This window comes from Lepisosteus platostomus, chromosome 3, assembly GCF_059453375.1.
Source record: "Lepisosteus platostomus isolate fLepPlt1 chromosome 3, fLepPlt1.hap1, whole genome shotgun sequence".
Lineage (NCBI taxonomy): Eukaryota > Metazoa > Chordata > Actinopteri > Semionotiformes > Lepisosteidae > Lepisosteus > Lepisosteus platostomus.
Genome location: NC_142613.1, coordinates 32,099,951 through 32,121,962, shown reverse-complemented (window position 1 = coordinate 32,121,962; position 22,012 = coordinate 32,099,951). Strand labels below are relative to the sequence as shown.

General features: G+C 35.7%; 1 protein-coding gene across 3 annotated transcripts in view; it reads left to right on the top strand.

The window, feature by feature from the left end:
• Positions 1 to 22,012, top strand: part of LOC148674742 (3',5'-cyclic-AMP phosphodiesterase 7B-like) — an 87,379-nt gene that overhangs the window by 30,977 nt on the left and 34,390 nt on the right. The window contains exon 3 of one of the 3 annotated variants that reach the window (XM_088625265.1): positions 10,915 to 11,414. The exons of the other annotated variants lie outside the window; for them this stretch is intronic. Coding sequence (XP_088481391.1) covers positions 11,180 to 11,414 — 235 coding nt within the window. The 5' untranslated portion in view covers positions 10,915 to 11,179. The remainder of the gene's footprint in view (positions 1 to 10,914; positions 11,415 to 22,012) is intronic. 3 annotated transcript variants of the gene reach the window in all.

Sequence of the window (22,012 nt, the reverse complement as noted above, 5' to 3'; positions counted from 1 at the left end):
AATCGGTTGGCTTAAATACTGTATATTTGACTTTTCTGTCAAGCTGTCAAATCTACTGGAATTTACTGGAAAACATAACTTTTTTGTGTTTTTATAAAGGCACCCATTGTATCTTTTCAAACAACAAATATATAATAATGGGAAAAGATATGATAAAACCACTGGGAACCTGTGATCACAATATGGTATCTTTAAGTATGAATGAAGGATTAAGGCAAAATTTACAAATGAATTGGAAACAGTCAACAGAAGAAAAGTTCTTACACTTCAGGAATTATGGATAATGATACATGCTCGAAACCAAAACACAGCAATAAAGACAATTAAGTTGCCAAGACACAGAAAAGAATGTTACAACAGAAAACAGAGGGAAATATTTTCCAGGACTACCACACTAAATGCACTGTGGAAAAATACTTAGCTTAATCATGTGGAAGAATAATTAGATAGAATTACAATATAACAGGGGATTAATAATAAAAGATGATAAAGAAATCATAAACATGCTAAATACTGTACATCCTAATATTTCACACAGGTTTGTACAGTCTAAACTATTAGTGTAGTTTAAAATGAATAGATTACTGGGGCCTTATTCATAGAACAATAGAAAGGATATTGGAAGCCTTACTTAACTGGGAGTGGTATCCACAGATCGGAGAATTGTAGATGCAACAGTAGTTCCTTAAAAGGGGAATGATATTCTACCAGGACATTTTACCCCCAATTAGCCTTACTCCTGTTACTGGCAAGTTATGTAAATGATAGCTAGAGCTAAATTAGGAATACTCCTTTCAAAATTATAGATTTTTAAGAAAATTCCAACATGGATCTAGTGTAGAAAGGGAAGATCTTGTTTAAGTATTAGAATTCTTCAAGCAAGCAATAAAAATGACTCTAATTGGACCACTGTAAGCTGTTGTGTAAAGTCAAGATTAGTTTTTGCACCATTGCTCATCTTGATCAACAGTTCAGATTCCAGTATAGTTAACAAACTATTCATAGAATGAATTTTGAATTATCTGCAAATAATTCAACAAGGAGAGGTAAATGCAGAATCAGCAAAAAGGAATTTACGAAAAGATTCAACAACATCATGGATTACATAGGCACTTGTGAAATTTAACATTGTTTATTGCAAATTGCTACAGTCAGGCAGTAGCAGCATAACCTGTTCATATTCATTGGATCATTCTGAGCTGCAGAAAGCTATGCATGAAAGGAATGTGAGTGTTTATGTGTATTCTACTATGTTCTCATAAAGAGCATTCAATGCAGGGTAGCAACAAGAAAGGCATCAGAACTCATTAACATATTATGTTCTTTTTTGTTCACCATATCACAAAAGCAATGTCAGCTTAGGGACATTTTATACAAAGAGAGACAAAGCTGATTGTTGGTATGAGTGGAATTAGAGGCTGATGGGACCAGTTCTTGGAGTTGGCAACATAGCATTATCAATATATTTCTGATATATTTATATCTACAATAAAACAATACATTCTGCATTGAACACCAGTTATTATTGTTTTTTATTGCACTGGATTTCACCTTTAAATGACCCAGGAGACTATATGAATCAAATAATATCAGCTTCAGGTTTCCTTCATTTCGTTATTAAAGCCATTTAGATCACACATATACAGTCTTGTTAGTTACATTAACACTTTTGACATAGGTAGAGCATATGTGCCAGATTTCTATTAATATAGTTTTACATATGATTAATAACAACAGGTTAATAATAGTGCTTGCTTTAATTACAAGATATCTCTTGTAATCCATTGGTCTAATTGAATTAGTACTGTACCTAATGTTAGGTTGGGAAGGGCACTGGATGTAGTGAATATGAGGTATGAATATGAATTAGCTATTTTCCCAATCACAGTGCTAGAGGAGAGAGAACTCTCTTATGTCTTCTATTTTTTTCATTTCCTGTAGTACTCTTATAAGACAAAGAGCTGATCAATACTCATATCAGTATATCAGTACGTAATGATGTATGATATAGTTCCCTCATTGGAATCTTCAGTAAATAAACACTATAAGTTGAATTTAGGTAATAAATGTCTTTGTTTTAATATTACTGAGTTTCATTAAACATTAACTCTTAACTGAAACTGAAATGTAAGAATTTACATTTTCCTAACTCTAATGAAGCTGTCATGAATCTGGCTGACTAGCCTTGTCTGGTTATGTTTCTATGGTTTTACCATCCACTAAAAAACTCTGACAAAGCTTTACAGCCATATTTACAAATCAAAGCATGAAAACAAGACTTAAAATTCCATCACCACATTTCTGTAATTTACTCTCCAGGCTTAAAAAATGTTTCATTTTGCTTCAGCATGATTTACTTTGTTTTGAAAATGGTCTTGACAGCGTATCAATGAAGCTAATCTGCATTGACGTGGTTTACATTGCTTTTGCAATGCTTTAAACTACACAGCCTAACTTTTGCCATAGTTGAGTTTTAAACTTCATTATTTGATAAAATGCGGATATATCTATATAGTAGTTCAATAACAAAATCTTTTTGGAAATACTCCATGTAGTAATTTGAAGACAGGTTTTTGAACCTGAAAAGAAATGAAAATGAATTTTAAAATAATTATTCATCAAAATAAATTTAAATCCACAGCAAGGTAACACATTTGGGAACACATCTCTACTGGATGGTGACATATAAATGAAGTGTCGAGCTTTCAAATACATTTGTTGCAACAAACTACCTAACTATAAGTCCCTTATTATCTGAAGAAAGAAATTATACATTCATTAAAAAAGTAAAGGTTTTCCCTGAGTAAGAACTTTAAGTTTATAAATATATCTTAATCCATACATTTATGTTGCATCAAAAAACATATTTACTGATCCTTTTCCTGATATAGAATACAATAGAAAATATTCACAGAATGAAGTTTCAATATCCTACAAATATTTCATTTATTTTTACATATTTGTAATGTAGCATAAAAGGCAATCCTACTTACTGCTGTTACTAAGAATAATAAATGCCCAGTGTCTTCCTGAAAGATCTAGTATTGAAAACCCAGCATTTTGCTTACATAACTTATACAATATTATAATACTGAGAAACTGAAAACAAACCTGAGCAGTATCAAAGAAGTATATCATTTTTAATAAATTGTTCTACTGTATATCACTATGTAATAATATTAATACATAAAGGACCAAGCAGAGGTTAATTTCACACAAGTTGCAAGTTTTTGTAAGGAGCATTAAGGAGCTAAGTAGAATTAAGCTCCTTAGTCTTCCTGGTTGAATCTTTGCTTGAAATTCACTACCTGTCTGAAGGAATTTACAGAGATAGGTGTATTTATTTTGAAATCATATGAACCACTGTTATTACTCAGTAGATAGAAGCCACACAAGTAATTATGTCTCGTTAAGATTATTTTGACCTTTTCATTTTTCCTTCATATCTATTTACTTCTTTCTATTAACCTTGTGGAGAAGGTTGTGTGTAAAACAAATATTAATTGCTACTCCAAATTGTCCTGACAGAAACACAATGTGAAAACTGCGCAAAGGGTTCAATACATTTGCAACACATTGTATTAATATGACATAAAGTACAGTGTTCCTTTCAGAACACCGTGGAGTTTTGCTATATGTTCAAAAATGTTTGCAGGAGCTATTTAGAAAGCAGTGAATGCCAATTGTCAGACCAAATGACTTGGAGCCAAAAAATTCTTGGCAGGAGCTCAAATTGCAACTTTGATTCTGTGTGTGACCTTGGACACTCTAATTTATAACTTTTGTATCTCTGTCCTCCCAACTGTAAAAGGGAAGCAAGACACTGACTTTGATAATTTTAATCTGCAGGACTTTTTTGTCTTTTACTGGAATAAATTAAGGATGTGGAAATCCATTTAAAAGGTGTTTTCAGAAAAGGCTAGATTTAATCATTCAGAACTGTGTGATATATAGCTATGCCCTATTCTTCTAGTGCATTACACTGTGTGAAATCCACAAAACAAGTTACTCAAAAAGATGTTTTTCACCAAATATAGAAACATCATCTGTGCTGTTCTGAATTAGAACTCTCTTGATTACTTGTACCATATTCTGCACAATGCTTATCTTTGAAATACACTCTTTTTTTTGCACATGAACAAGTAAACATGCACACAAAACAGAACTACCTTCCCACCATTTTATAAGAGGGTTATGACAAAATTATCACACCATGCACATTTTAATGTCAAACAGTTCGGTATGGATTTGGGATACATTTCTTGAAGAACACTATTCTGGGCTTCTATTTAAGATCTCTTCAGATGAAATGCTGAATTTTACCTTTTGGGGAGTGCCTTGTCAATGCCTCTCTGCGTACAAATAAGCATCCAGTCCGAATCTGCTACCTCCTTATTTTCTTGTGTAACAAAGCTTATGTCTTACTTCATTACCATTTTTTCCTGCTGTCCTGAATGCATTTTTCTCAGTTCTCTGAGTTTTCTTGAGAACTGTGAACCTTGCTGGACTCACCCAGAGATATTTTTCACTGAGAGTGTAATGGCTTGTGCTAGTTCTGTGTTTACTGATAGACTGGTGAAGTCTAGAACTACAGCCACTTGTCAGGACTTGGTTCAGGATTGGTTCAGTGTTGGTGCATTGACTGTGAGGAAGATTGACCTGACAGTGAGGTTGCACAGTACAAGCCATTCCCCTTCAGGAAAAGGGATATCTAGAACTCTCCTATCACTTGTTACCCACCCTGCTCCCTTATGATAAATTTCTCCCCTTTACCACTGTGGTCCCTCTTATCAAAGGGACTGCACGTCCATTGTCAGTAAGACTCATAAGTGTCAGTAAGTGTGCCATAACATGCAGTGCCAGACATTGGTATCACCTCCACAGGGTCTTCAGGGCAACTTTCAATGTTATCCAGCGTCCTTGTGTGGATAATGGACCTGACCTCACTCATATTTCAGTCCAAACTACAGGTAAGACCTATGGTACCTGACTGACTTACCTACCTGGCCCAGCATACAGTTCTTTTTGTATAAGACATGGAAGCCACTGGTCATGGAGTCCTGAGCATCAAAACAGTCTATCAACTGCAGAGTTCAACTGAGGTTCTAATGTTGACTATGAGCTAGCAACTCCAAATAAGTCCAAGCCAGCAGGATTTTAAATGTTTAGATTTAAAGGATGTGTACTGTACTTCTGCATTCTTGTCACGTTGCATCAAAGGTACTACAGTTCTTAAGTTTTGTGATTTAGTATCATACTTACAAACTCAGCTTTCTGTTGTTTTGTTTATCTCTTGCTCCTAAGCACCCTCCAAGTGTCTGGATTCATTTTGAATACTGGATAATGTCACAGGAGCTCCTAAAGGCATGCTTGACACCCTGTAGGCAGAAAAGCACTGTACCTTAAAATCTATGACAGTTTTACTCCTGCTGCTGGGCATCCTACATGCCTGGCTACTGCAAGCCTCGGGCCTGTGGTGGGCTCCTGTTTGCACCAAAGACAGATACTTCAGGATATCCAAGCACCTTTTTGTGCAGTTAATGGACTCAGAGAGTATTCACTGAGCTCTGAGTTATCTGAATACGTCTTGAGAGCTTCAGTCTTTGTCTTCTCAGTAGCTTGCAGTATTACTCAGACAGGACCTCATTTACTGTACATTCTTGGCCATATATGATGGTTATCATTATCACCATATTCACTGAAAAGTACAGTAACATAACCTCAAGGTCACTTATCAAATTACCTCAGCAAGGTCCTGGTTTCGCAAAAGCTGATGGTCCACCATCATATATTCAGACTCTCATGAATAGTACTAAACTGATCAAGATGTACTGTACTTTAGCATTTATGACATATGGCCATTAAGCAATTGTGCTTGTGTCCTTGTGTATGTATGAGTTGGTATGTATAGTATGGACAAAATGTCTGGACAAAGATAGCAAAGACAAACAGATTAATTGACTTTTTATAGATCAAATGCCATCTTCTTTTAAATCTTTTGTACAAGTACATAAAAATAGAAAGGGAGTTATTGTGAATTCTCCAGAAATATAGAGGTAAAAACATGCATGATCAGAATGTGTCAGTGTGAGTGTGGGCTTCTGATCTGAACCCATGCAGTTGTGTTATGCAATATAGCAGATATAAAAGATTCATTATCATTGACCTTACTTGCAGTTATCAGTTTAATTAGTACTGTTCATTCAATTTCCACATTAAACAACAGAGCACTGGATTTTATAGTGTCCTCAATCAGAGTATCTTTATCAATCTTAAATAAGCTTAATTTAGGGCCATCAGAACAGATGTCAAAATACAACAATTCAATCATACATTGTCAACTGACAGCGTTATCTAATCAGCACTATGAAAAACTTTCCATCCTCATTGACGACAGGAAAGAATGTAAAGGGTACGATTGTGAAGCATTTCCAGTAAATTCTTTGTCTGCTCCCAAATAGAGAGAAGGGAACTAACATTAAATTAAGGCATCAAATGGACTGGAGGTGTAAGAAAAAGGACTGATATAAAAAAAAAAAAAACCTAAAACCTACAGAGCGGTTGAGTACTCATGTTCACTACATGCTTTGCATGCAAATGTGCCCAGGACTGAGTCTGCATTTTGTTTTTCTTTCTTGGAAACAGTCCTAAGAAAATAAGAATGTCCGTGAATTATTGTAATGTGGTTAAGATCTCTGCATCCACTCTCTTTATAAGAACAGCAGATGGCCTTCAGATGTGCCACCTTGTTTAGTCTAATTGTTCGATAACGTCTCTTTTACAAAACAAAAAACATTGCAAAAAATGTATTTTTACGTGAATGTTTTTGAGGAGCTTTCTCACAAGGTATACTGCTGTACAGTATGGTTTTCCTCACCTCGCCTGTCATTATCTCTATTAGAACAAAATGGTTTGCATTGAGATGGTAGTCAATGTCAAAAAGTTTAAATGTAGAGGACAAAATGTTCTTATCTACTTACAATATAATTTTTTTGGCAAACTTTATAAACTTTAAAATGTTCTTTAAAAACACAGTTTTAAAGAGAAGCACTAAATTTAGTAGTACCATCATGTTAAGTGATACGGTATAAACAAGGACATTGTTCTCTGTCCTATCCCACATATGATTATTGACTGGGATGGCTTCTGAATGCAGTTTGGATGTTGACTCCATGTTTGTGTGGGTTTTCCCAAGGTTCCTGGTTTTCTTCCACCTTGCAAAGACTGTTAATTAGTATATCTAAAACTGCCCTATGTACGTGTACAATATGTGTACCCTGTGATCAAACTCCATTTGATCCAGGGTGAAGTGGTTCTCTATAATTCAGGGACAGGATGTGGTTTTCTGTAGGTCCATCAGGGAGACGAGGCTCTCTGATAAAGGATTGATAGTTATTTCATTAAGTTTATCACAAAAGATTGAGAGGGATGACAAGGGCCAAGTTCAATCAGCCTCAGTTGTCAGTAATTCCTAATCAATCCTGATGTGCATTATAAATACTGTACAGTACGTACTCCTCTTCTCTCCCCAACTTGTTTCCTTGTATCCCACCAGCTCCCTCTCTCCATCTTTGCAGTTGTGTCTTGGTCACTCCTCCTACTTCATGGGGTCCTCTGGCCAGGAGGTTGGCCTTCAGCCAAGTGGGTTTAGCCATATTTATTAAAACTCTCAATAATCGTTTTAATGTGCTCAATTCCTGGATGTTCTTATTCCTAGTTAATTGAATCATTCTACTGATCTTTTGAGAGTTATTTACAACGGAGTATAACTTAATTGAGTTTTAAGCACTCCATATTTTAAGCATCCCTACAATAATAATTTGACCCTAATTGTCACTCACTGACTGATCAGACTGGAAAAATAGATTCTAATTGCACACATTAGAAAGAGGAAATTTTTTTAAATATAATGGCACAACTTTCCAATGCCCAGATAACGGTCAGATAAAGACTTATTATGTCTGCATATTCTAAACTGTTCTTCTCTTAACTGTTTGTCAACAGTTTTCTATTACAATTTTTTATTCACACCTACAAACAGCTTTTTCTTGGTTTACAGTGAAACAAATTAATAACAGACTTAGGCAGAGACTACTATAAATGGCATGATCACAAGGATTATGTGAAATATTATTATGTGAACTAAAAGTGAGCTTGTGAAAACATTATTTCAAAGCTTTCATAGCTGGTCCTATGATGCTATGATCATCAAAGCTTGTCTAGGAGCACTTGAACTTGTGAGATGGTTGGTTAGTGAGCATACTTAACCATGACACCGCATTTCAAGGAAAATCTCAACATTGCTATAAAATAACATTATAGGAAAATGGAGGTGGAACTTTTTTGTTCTTTTCTGTTAAACAGACTAAAACTAGGTGTCCAATTTGACCCTTGTGCAGCTATGTTAAGTCTATTATGTTGCTAGAAACATAGACTTGAGTAACATTAAGCTGATGAGGGGTCAGTGTCAGAAAGGATTATAAAAACTTCCTAGCAGAATACAGACTTGCCTTAAAAGATAACAAGTTGTACTGTTTTATTATGTAAAATGCAACAAGCAACATGTAACTAAGTTGAAAAAAAAAACAATTGAAATAACATAGTATAGTACAATGCATTTCACACAATATTTATAACCAAACCAAATCAACAAGTAAGTCGGACTTTTGAAAATGCAGTTCTTATTCACATCCAATTTAATTTCTAATTTTATCTGGTATTAATACAAAATAACAAGTTACTGTATAAGAGCTAAATTTATAAAACTGTTAAACATAAGTTGCATGATGTATGTTTTTTCTTCTTCATTTTAATCAGAGAATAGTATCCATTAAATTACTGGACTTGACCTCCATATTGTATTTTCAATATATACTGTATACTGTATACAGTTTTTTCAATTTATTACTGAACCTGAATGAAAGAACATTCAATGAATATAATTTTTTTATAATATAATTGATTAAATTGTATATGATTAATTTTCAGATGGCAATTCAGCATATTGTTTTTTCAGTATGTTGCCTTGATGTCAAATACTACTTTTTATGGATTCACACACAGAGCTCCAGTTCAGGTAGCTGAATACTGATGGCCAGACAGCTTTGAAAGCTAAGTAAGGGGTTCATTAGGAATTTATGGAGGAGATGCACAGCGCCCTGAAGGGCTAGATCAATAAACCTTGGAAGTGTAAAATCCAGAAATCATTCTTTGTGCATCCCTTAAAGATTCCACTGAAGGCTGAGAATATTAAGCAACAGGAGGGAGATTTTGACTAGCAAGAAGTTACTTTATGCAGCATCTAGCAATCTTTATGAAGATAGTCACAATTTACTGTATGGGTCTATTTCATGGCTTGTCTTTCAAAGCAGAGAAGGAAGAATTAAAGTAAGATCTACTAAGGCTGGAGAGACATAACCTCTAACCTTAAATTCACTAGGGACAACAATATCCCAGAATTGGATGCTTTGTTAATGTTTGGATTACTTGGTGAGATAGTTTTGGCTTAACCTGCTTGGTTAATATATGTAATACAAAAGCATGTTTCTTTTCAATAGATAAAGTTAATTTCTGTAATGATAGTGATTAGGAACAGCTGTGTAAGATTGATTTGTCAGTGCTATTTCTCTTTTATTTCTGTTAGGCACTTCCATATAAGTAGTGCTGCTAATCTAAAACAATGAAATGAAGATATACTTTGGACTAGTGAGCTTTGTTGGGTGTTGCTCTTTTGACATCAATGAAAAGGAAAATGATGGTTTATTTTTCATACCCAAGCTTTTTATCTGTAATAATGACTTAGCAATACTGGGCAATTGTTGTTTCAGTGTCACTGTCTGTAGTTTTAATTCATGGTTGTTTGAGCATGTGGAATCAATGCTGGGAAATCAAATCTCGGTGAGCTCAGCCCATTGGAGTTGGACTCTTCTTGGAAAGCCCAAACTAAATGAAATTCAGCTTGGTGGTATGCCTAAAATGTCTCCAAACCTCAGTAAGTTTGCTTTTTATTGAGGCATTATAATTTTTAATCATTTTCTGCTTCAGTGTTGTGCAGAAGCCTCTCTGTCAGCATTAAAGTTTTGTTATTTTGCCAACTCTTTTCAGAAAAAAAAAGTATGAGAGAGAAGTTGTTGGGATGGGTGTTTGAGGGATCGGGGTGGGAAGGGGGGTCACATTGTCACATTAGTCTAGGGCAATGAAAGAGTTTTCTTTTTGTATTCAGATCCTGTTGCTCTTTCTGCCGTGCTCGTTGTTCAAGGTTCTCTTCAAACAAAAAAGAACTGTTTTGCCTCTTTAGCTGAGAGAGTGACTGCTGAGTCTAGTAAGGTAATTAACTAACTCACACAATCCTCTTAGGACTTTATGTTGAGAATAAAGAAAAAAGAGAATATGAAAAGAAAGTGACTTTGATCATGTTGCTCTGCTAACATATTCTTTCCTAGTGTTTTATAATATAAGCACTATCACTGCAGTACTCCCGAACGGCCAAGGGAAGCCAAACGAGAAAACCTGTTGTAAGCTGGTATAGTGGGGCTGTTAATGTGATCATTGAATGTCCTTTAATCTTCCATACAGCACTTCGGGAGCATTCCTTTTCCAACCATTTTTTAGTAAGCTGAATATTATAATTTCTGCATTTGTAACATAGCCGATATGACACTTTATACACACTCTTAGCTGGGTATATGGGATGATCCTTTATAATCATGGCAAAGACTAATAGGCTGGGATCTTTCAAAATCACTTAGTCTACTGAAAAGCTGCAAGCTCTGATGGGCTGAATGGATTGTTCTCATCATAAAATCTTCTTACGGTCTCAGCCTTACGAGGCCTTATTATGCTGACTGAGGCATCAGAGAGGGAGAGAGAGAATCTGAATCACAATCTCTCTCTCCCTCCTGCTCTCCCTTGCAGATCCACCCCCACCCTCTGGCTCTCTCTTTTCCAAAGAACTGTTCAGCCAGCAGGGACCTTGAAAGTGCTTTTGGTAGTTTTCTTTCCAGGGGAAATCGTGAAAAGTTTAGGTAGAGGACTGTCTCCAAACCTCTACTACTTTGGACTGGAGAGTCACAAAGAAGTCTTAGGGGGGAGACCGGGAGTACTGCAGCGGTAGAACCCCATCTGGACCTGTTCTGCAGCCTCACCTTGACTTCTGGCACTGCAAAGCACAGTCAGGAGGATGCCTGTGTTAAACAGGTTCTTGAGCTCAGAGTTTGGTAGGAGACTGAAAGTGAGCGAAGAACTTCTTCCTACCTCTGTGTGGACCCTCTCCACCTACCAGCAAGGAACCTTCACTCTGGAGCTGCCTGAATTAATCAAACTGGTCAAACTTCTCTGGAAATCAAAGCACAATCTCCAAGGACCAAAAAGGAGAGGGGTTTTTGAAAATGAGGATGCCCTGTCTAATATTCCAGGTAAAATCAGTATTTCTTCTCATCCTATTTTCTTATCTTATTGTTTTCTACCTTGGGGTGTTGCAAAGACATAGATTTTTAAGTGTCTGTAAAGAACAAAAATTACTTCATTACAGTTCTAATGAAAATTGCAGCATCTTATAATACTTAATTTTATAACATCTCTTTTTCTTAGAATATTTCAATTGAACACATTATCAGAAACACAGTTTGCTAATTACTAATCATTTTTTCCTTTAAAGTGTGGTTTACAATGACCAAATATTACTGTGTCTAAATTAAAGATATGTACAAATTATAGAGCACACAGAACCTCATAGTATGCAGACAGTTTTTGTATTCTGTTAAATTCTCAGATTTGACATTAAAGTACAGTATACAGGTTTTCCAGGCATACTATTATAAACATGGCAGTTAGAGCTCTCTCTGGTAAAGAGTGCTCTGAAAATCCAAACTCTTATTATAAATATTTGATTTTCCTTGAGTTTAGTTTGTGAAATTCAATAGGTGGTGAGGTGGGGGGCTATTAGTGGTGAGAAGAGTGAGCCTGTATGACAGATCTTTAGATTTGTCAAAGTAATTTATTAACATTAAAAGTTTTTTTTTTTTTAGATTCTATCTTACTGTAGAGAATATGTTCATGTATGTTCAGGATTCCATAGGCTTTTTTTCCCATTGCTGTACATCTATACATTTCCATACTGTATAGCCTGTTTCATTTCTGTTTATTGTAGATTTCACTCTCATGCCCTTTCCACATAGAAATACTTAATTCTAACTTCCCTGGAATGTATTTAAAAATACTCTGCATATTACATTTCAAGGATGTCCAAATGCATGTCAAAGCAATTATCCTGAATTACATCAGATATGCAACTGTAACATTTGAGGAAAGCAGTTGATTGTGAAGTGGGGCAAGATTAAATGTGTGTATCATTACATATTAAAGTATTCCTTTTTGACTGATGTATATAGAATACAGGGAGGTATGTTAAAATAAGGTTTGTTCAATTATGTCCTTCTGAAGAACATTAATTTGGTCTACGAATCCACCTTGACTGCTTGACGTTATATTTTGTGGAGATTGTCAAGTTTATGACAGACCTAACTAAGTGCACATATGAAGTCAGCAAGAGCCACATTTTATTTTTCTCATAGTAGTATTCTATTGTAGTTGTGAATTCCTGTTAGACATCCTTGAATTGGACACTCAGTATTCCTATTTCTTAATCTGTGGCCCACTTCCATTCTGCTGTGAAACGATTACCTATTTTCCAAAATAACTATGGGATCAAGGGACAAGGGGTGCTTTTCCTTCATTTTTTTTCTGAACAGTCCACAGATTTACATGGATAAATAGATGTATGTTTAAAATATTACTCCTTTTGTACTGGTTATTATATGATTAAAGGATGTATTGATTTATTTTTACCCATGGAATACATAAGGTATTGTCTGCGGCTTCCATACTTGTGAAACGTTTTACAGGCTGTCAACACACAGCAGCTGTGAGCAAAAGTAGGCAATGATCAACTTCCCTGGTATGGTACAGTGCTGGCAACAGTCAATCACAGAGCTCCGGGACTGCTGACGAATCTTGCAAATATATGAACAGAAATGTTGCCAGGTTTCTCTTGGTCTGAATTTTAAGGTGATGATAAGCTCCATGAACATTGATAAAACTATAGTACGGATGTGGTCTGCTTAGTCTTTGTGGTACCTATCTAAGCTCTTTAAATGTAAATATTGAGGCATCCAGTCTGCATTATTTTATTATTATTACATAGATAAAAAAGTAAAGTCTATACCAGAACTCATCCTGGTTTCTTTTGGATTAAACAGACTAGAGAGCATGCACCCCCCATTGTGCCATAACTGAAATGCAGGGCTGACCCGCCCCCAGCTATGCTGGTCCTCATTTATATACAGAAGCTGGGTGGATTAGAGCAACCTCACTCAATGGTACAACAGTAGTTTAAGCAGTTCAAGCACAGACCTCTACCTACAGCCTGACAGTTACAAGCCCAAAGGCTACGCTACATTGGGTCGTCCCATTCCATGTTTAATTTATTTACATTAAAATAAAACATTCTGACAATGGTAAAGGATTATCAGACAGCAGGAGTTAACAGTAGAGCAGTGGGGTTAGTAGAAGCATACTTTCTTCCTGTGGTGTCCTCAGAGTGAATGATCAGTATCAGGATACAAAGCATTTTTAGCCAAGATAGCTTCATATATGCTTGGTAATTAAAGATGTTCAGCATATTATCCTTTTTCTGAGAGTGATACAGACAGTGAAGGTAAATAGTCAACAGTGACATTTTAAAGATGTCCCCGACCCACCTTTTACATGTGCTTTTCATTGTATTTCTATTTATTGTATTTACCAGAGGTGTCCTTGAAAAGGGTGTTCTTAAAACAGGAATCCCTTGCTCTGGTAAGCATGTGTAGCTGCAAAAAAAGATTGAAGATTGAAAATTGTGGTTATGATTTGCATGCTGTTTATGGCTTTAAAAGGCAGTTGATTGGTTTGGAAAAAATACAGGGACAGAAGTTCAGAGTTCTAAAGGAATGGATTTCCTTTATTTGGATTTTGCTCCAGACCTATGAAGTGAAGCAGAGATAGCAGTCTAACTAAGGACAGTGACTATCAATGTCCCATTTACTTACACAACAGGCTTGAGCTCTTAGACCTCCATTAACTGAATAAGAGTACAGGTATATCTAGATTATATAACTTGTTTTTTAATTATGTATTTTTGTCATTTAAATTATATATACAGTTATGAAACATCTAAGAATAAAATACAGTGTATTTCTTAATGCTGGACATTTTAGTAGACATATTTAAACAAATATTTCATGGCTACTTCTCCTTAGTAGCATGAGATATAATGTTTTTAGCATTCTAAAAACAAAACAAAGATAAAAAAATCATTTTTACCCTTTCCTTTATACAAACACAGAAGTAAATTAGACAAATGGGCAAAACACCTGTGGGTATTGCCTTTAGACCAGATTTGGACATTAGTCTTCTTTTTAGAATGGGAAAGAACATTTTCCATTGACAATGTTTGTCCATACTGTATTTGAAGAAGGTTAACCTGTCAAAACTTTATTTTTCTTTCTATGTTTTTAGTGTGAAATTAACTTTTGGATGTTTTGATTAATATTTTAAAGCTTCTCAATAACCTAAGCTGCAGATATGACTGAGAACAACTTCAGGGGTAAATGTCCTCATTTTGCCTTAAATGTATAATTCAATCCTGTCCTGGAGTGATTATCAGAGTATGTGACAGGGTCATTAATTTGCCTTTCCCATTAGTGCTGGCCAAAATATCCAAACTGCTTCAGCGTGGTTTGCTAAGTGTATATGTGAGGATATTTTAATGAGAGATCACTGAACAGTAAACACAGTCTACTGTTAAAGGAGCCCATTTTTATGGTATGTGAAATTAATTATATTTCTCTTTCAGTTTCATCTTAGAATTGTTTAGAATCAGTTTAGAGTTTTTATGAATTGTGAGCTGAACAGAGATGTTTGATATTATTTTTTTCCAAAATAAAATGTTTGTATTGTAAAACATTCCTGTCTTAGTTTTACAATTACAGTACAGTTGATATTGGAATATCTGGTAACATAAACCATATTATTCTGTGTCTAAAGGTAGTACCACTTTAAAAACAGGGCTGTAAGTAGCTTATCATCCATCAAGAGTTGAAGCTTGGAGTGCAGAAAGATTCACATAACCTGGACTTTGCCAGTTTAAAATGCAGGCCATGCCATGTTGCATGCTGGGGGTTAGAGCTGCCAGCAGTAAATTCTTGGTTACTCAGTCACCAATCAGGCAACTGCTAGACTAAGCATCATTGGTAAACTGTGTCTATCCTTCATTTGGCACTAAATCCCTGCTATTTGCATTCCAGGAATATAATATGAATAAAAAGGGCATATTCACATGCATCAGAAAGTGAGTGTGTTCTCTTCATCTCTTCCTGGCTGGTATAGGGGGCAATGATAAGTCAGAGTGAATAATCATTGGATTTCCCTAATTGATAGATACAAATAAGTAAAAATAAGTACATAACTAAAGACTGCAATGTTTATTATAGAATAATGATCTGACCAGTTTTGTTATTTTTCTTTGTTTTTATCGCTAAATCCACCTATGTTTTTAAACTAAACGGTATACACAAGATGACCATATAAACTAAAGGTCTACATGGGTGTTTCATTAACTTCTATACACTAGCAGTCTATAGAATATGCAAAACATTGGTTTTATAGGTTTTGAATGTAAATGATGACGTCTGGCAGTTAATAAAGTAAATCTCAGAGAGTTATCCACAGCCTTGAAAACGTCAAAAGAATAAGATATCCCGATAATCTTCCATACAGACTTGTCAGGATACTGCAATTATTTAATAAACGTTTCCACACTATGACCAAACCACATTATAAAATGTGACCTTGATATGCATTGTCCATTCTGATGTTCTCAATTATTCGAAAAAAAAAGCAAAAACCTCCTTATCATAATAATAATAATAAACGTTATTTTATATAGCGCCTTTAAAGGTGGCTTCTCTAAGCGCTCAATTTGTATAATGCACAATTCCTTACTCTGTGGTTTTGACTGGATTTCTTTCTTGAGTTTATCTTTCTTAATAGCTGTAGATTTGTACTGTAGATAGCACAGTGTGGTCCTTCCATGTTTATATTGATATTTATGTATCATTTAAAATTGTCCTACAGATTCAACATCTGGACATTTGAGTACATCTGAAAGGTTTTTTATCCAGATTGACAACATGGCAGTAATTTAAGAACCGTAATGGGTAGATAGGCATGTCATTATCAGTATTAATATGAAAGGACAAAAAAAATGGAAAACAAAATCATTGGTGCTGAAATCTGAAGGAAGGTGTTGGTATAGCTCAATTATGTACTGTACATGTGAGGCCACCTCTGAGTAAAATGTCACACATAACAGCATTTTTTTATGCAATTTAAGCAGAGCATTTCTGGCAAGACTTAAGAAACAACCAGCGACTCTGAAGGTGGACTTAAACAAATGGATGAAGAAATTCATTTTAAAAAGTTGACATGATTTCTTATAAGAGAAAAAATAAATACAGACAAAGAAGTATACTTCGTAAGATATACAATTCAGCAAACTGATGAAATAACTGATCTGTTTTGTGTTCTTTAAGAGCCAGTATTTGTTCTGGAATGTTTTGGCTTCTAGGAATTGCAAACAGATGGGTTAGCAAATAAGATCCTTATTTTAATTTTTTTTTGTGTATTCTTGCACGTTTCCCTCTATTTTCCATTTTCTTCATACAAAATAGCTGGCTGTTGGAAACACAAGGTATGATCTGTGTTAAAATACCTAAACAGAATAAACTCTAAAGACAGATGGCTAGCAGGTGAAAAAGAACATTCTGTTTTTAGTATAGATTTAAAGCTATTGTAAATCTAATTCAGGAAAACTTTGGGGAAGGCATGAAGATTACATTATGTTTCTTTGTAAAAGGCAAAGTATGTGAAAACTTTACTGGCTCAAATTAAAAGACATAAATATATAGTAGATGAGTGAGGAATACGCTAGATAGAGTGAGCAGGAGCCTAATTGCTAGATGCAAACATTTTTTACAGATAATAGTATATCCAAGTAGCATATTGTTATAGCAAAGTCCATAGAGTCTTTTAAAATTGTTGGAAACAATGCTTATTTTTTGGAAATCACTCATTTCCAACCGAAATTATTTATTCATTAAGAAATACTGCTCACAAAACTATGCTGTCACCTCAGTAATATCCCTTGATCTGCACTTGATAATATAGTTGTTTTTCAACTCTCTTTTCAACATATTTAATCCTATTTTCTGGGATCTACAGCTACAGGAATTACAGATAGTATAAATATCAGTTGCCTTGTGCCCATTTTGTCTCTTGCATTACAAAAATGCTGAACTACTACGCCGCATAAATGCATTTAAACTGCAATGAGCATATATTCATTAAATGTTTGGAGGAATAAAGCAAACAGCCTTGTCCCTTTATTCCTTTTTGTACTATTACATGAGCCATACACAACTTGATGCACTGCAGGAGATGTGGTAGGACAATATGTGCAGTATGACTTCATAGTTAATAGGCTTGAAATTACTATAAATAGCCCATAAATTCCACAATAATTTGTAATAATGTCTAAGTCAAGAAAATATCTTTATCTCTATCTATACGTACAAATAATTGTATTCCTATCTTTTTGTAGGGACTTTCCATTAACTCTCAATCTCTTTTAATTTACTTCCAAAGTCCACTCAAATGAAAATAGACATGAATAAAATATAGTAGTTCAGGTGGGGAGCTGCGTCAGCATGCATATGCTGCAAAGAAACAAGTAATGGGTTTATTCCATGCTGAAAAAAGAAGAAAGAAAACACAACGTTTCAGCCGTGGAGCCTTCTTCACACCTGAAGAAGGCTCCATGGCGAAACGTTGTGTTTTCTCTCTTCTTTTTTCAGCATGGAATAAACCTATTACTTGTTCCTTTGCATGAATGAAATGTTTGGCACTTTTAGATTCAAAACAATATGCCATTCACTTTATAAAAGAGTTTTTTACATGTACATGCATTGCCAGTTTGTTGGGAGTTACTATAGTTCTTGGGACCATTTTCACAGATTTTGTTCCCACATTGACATGCATTCAAAGAGAAAAAATATAGATTGGAGAAGCACTTTTCTGCATCAGAACACCACACAACAGGTTTGGGCCAGGGTTGCAAGCAGTCGTACACACTTACAAGCTGACTGAAAAAAAAAGTTTAGAACAGTTTGATAACTGAAAATCAAAAGGATTATCATTTGTGCCCAAAAATAGAAGACCAATTTAATCCCATGGATACAGTTTTCAAAGGTTTGTTTTTTTCTCTTGTTTTAGTTTGCTGGAGAATGCTTGCAATTTGAAAGCATACATTCCACTATTTTCACTATTTACTCTTCATGAATGATATTTAGTAAGAAAGACTGCAGTCCTTATTATCTTCCAATAAACTATCCCCTTTAATATAGTGCAAACCAAGTCCACATACATCCATCTAGCCATTTTCTAACCACCGCTTTATCAAATACAGGCTGGCAGGGGAGCCGGATGAGTGGGCGCAAGGCAGGGTACACTTTAGATGGGACCCCAGTCCATTACAGAGCACACACACAGACTCACACTCACACCAGGGCCAGTTTTCCCAGAATTCAATTAAATTACCAGTGTGTTTTTGGACTGTGGGGAGGAAACCAGAGCACCTGGAGGAAACCCAAGCAAACACGAGAAGAACGTACAAACTCCACGCAGATAGCACCCCAGGGATTAATCTTATCTGAATATAAGGTTACTATAGAGTCTGCTAGATCCACCTACTTCTCTTACATTATTGAAAATCACCAAAACAACCCCAGACATCTTTTCTCCACCATCAACAGACTGCTCAAGCCAAACTGCCCCACCACATTACCTGCCTCATCACAACTTTGCAACACATTCTTAATTCTTTCTTTAGTTCTAAGATTGACAACATCCAGCATCACATTCTCTCCACTAAGCATATCATTTCCATACCTCCTCCCTCCAACTTCTCTGGTTCCCTTCTCTCCAGCTTCTCTCTTCTTGACTCAGCATCCCTCAATAAACTAGTTACACATATGAAACCCACCACATCTATTTTAGATCCCATTCCCACCACTTTATTTCAGTCCTGTTTCTCTTCTCTCCGTCCCATTGTCCTCAATATTATACACAAATCCATGAGCACTGGCACTGTACCAATGGTTCTCAAAACTGCTGCCATTACCCCTGTGCCAAAAAAGCCTAACATGGCTCTCGACAATCTTAACAATTTTCGCCCCATCTCCAACTTACCCTTTCTTGCTAGAATTCTAGAACGTGCTGTCACAGTTCAGTTACATAACCACCTCATGACAAACAACCTTTTCGAACCCCTCCAATCTGGCTTCTGTCAACTTCACAGCAAAGAAACTGCCCTGATGAAAGTCACTAACGATCTTCTAATAGCTTCTGATTCTGGTTCTCTTTCTTTACTCATCCTTCTTGATCTCAGTGCTGCTTTCGACACTGTTGACCATAACATCTTACTTTCTCGTCTTGAGACTGTGTTTGGAGTTTCTGACACTGCTCTCAAATGGTTCAAATCTTACCTCACTGATCGCTGTCACTTTGTCTCTCTTGATGGGTACAGATGGGTCTGAAAGTGGTCTTGTTAAGTCTGATGTTCCTCAGGGCTCAATACTGGGCCCCTTGCTCTTCAGCATTTACATGTTTCCACTTGGTCAGCTTTTAAGATCACGTGGCCTCAGCATTCATTTTTATGCTGACGATACTCAAATATACATCCATACCAAACCTGACACTGATGTGGCTGTCTCTATTCTATCTAATTGCATCTCTGACATAAACATTTGGATGACTCAAAACTTCTTTCATCTTAACTGCGACAAGACTGAAGTCATGCTTATTGACACCCCCCATCAACTTCGTAAAGCCAGTCCTATAACCCTATCTGTAGATGGTTCTGTACTTGAGCTTCAATCAAAATTGAAAAACCTTGGGGTTACATTCAATTCTGGCTTAACATTTGACCCACGTGTGCAGCATACTGTCAAAACATCTTTTTTTCAACTCAGAAATATCGTTAAACTACGCTATCACTAACTGTGGCTGAAAAGCTGATCAACACATTTGTGTTCTCTCATATTGACAAATCGACTGTAATGCTCTACTCGCTGGGGTATCTAAATCTACTCTGAACAAACTTCAGTATGTCCAAAATTCAGCAGCCAGAATCCTGACCAGGTCTAGTGCAAGTGTTCACATTACTCCCATCCTGGAGTCCTTGCATTGGCTTCCGGTCAAATTCCGTGTAGACTTTAAAATCCTCATGCTCACCTATAAGGCTCTGCATGGCTTGGCACCTCCGTACCTGTCTGAACTATTATTGCCCTACTCCCCATCTCGCAACGTTCGCTCTTCTAATTCTGCTCTCCTTACTGTCCTCCAAGCCAGTCTACATTGTATGGGTGACAGGGCCTTTTCCTGTTATGCCCCCAAGCTCTGGAACTCTCTCCCCAAGGATATCAGAGAGTCACCTTCTCTAAACTCCTTCAAATCCAGACTCAAAACCCTCTTCTTCAGAAAAGCCTTTACTTAACTGGTTCCATTATTCACCCCTCTGCTTTTCTTAGTACCACCATCCACGGTCTCCTCTATATATTGTAATTGTGTTTTATCTTGTGTATTCTTCTTATTTATTGTTGTTGTCATCCTGTAAGGCGCTTTGAGAAGCCACCTTTAAAGGCGCTATACAAAATAAAGTTTTTTATTATTATTATTATTATTATTATTATTATTATTATTATTAATATAATTAAATCCCAGGCTTCCAGTGCTGTGAGGTGGCAATGCTGACCACTGTGCCACCGTGCCACCCCACTCAACAGAGAGTTAAATGAAAATTAATTTGTGGTGTTGCCATTGTAGTTAAACTATACAGCTATACAGTACTAGTTCAAAAAGAAGAACAAGTATCCAAAGAAGACAACCTGGAAACAAACTCTCAATAATTGAGCATCTGCATTCTACTTATCCAGCCATCTTTGTTTTTTTGCCTGTTTTATAAAGTATATTGTATGTGTTTAGTCAGCTTGCAAGGTTAGGTATTATATTTGGAATTAGCAACCATCTGAATATTTTGTCTATCAAAATGCTCATTATGTACAATGTCTGAACTTGTCAAGGACACTTCTATTAAAAAGTTGACTGTGACCTAGTAGCCCTTCCTTTCTTCTGATACATTTCATGACAACAAAGCAGATCTCTTGTCATTTTCTGGAAGGTTTTCTTTCCAACCGCTCAAAGCAAAAGTGTATAGTAATGAATTTCAATTATGCAATAGGGTTATCTGACACGGCCTCAATAATTTAATGTTTAAATTCCAAAAGCCTATAACCTTTTGCCTCTTATTCTTGGCCAGAAATTCATTACTATAACCTTGGGTCTGGATATTCCCTAGAATGTTTATCATGTTGTTTGACATTAACCTTTTCCACTATCTTACTATTTGTGTAAAATTGGCTTGTGGCTAAAGATTTTTATGCCTTGTAGAATACATTGTATGTTTTACTGTATATCAGAAACCTCCTACCCTTTATAATCTTTTTGAATTATGCATTTTATCTCATAGCATCATAAGGAGTGTGGAGACTTGATAACATTCCTTTAAGTTCAAGGACAGTTTTTATGCATGAACAATGTCCTTCAATTTGGTTTTACATTGGAAGTGAACCTTGTCTGTTTCTTTCAAATGATAAATTAACAACCACAAAAACACTTATTACAGCACTTAACAGAAGTAATCTGCTTTGGAAAGACGGACTCTTTTGCTGAAATACTTAATCCCTTGTCTGTTACTTGTCTGTTAATTCAATCTTACTGTGGTGGATACAGGAGGTATATCAGAAAAAAAGGCTCAGAGACAGGAGTTGTAAATACAGGTTGACTCATGAGCACCCATGTG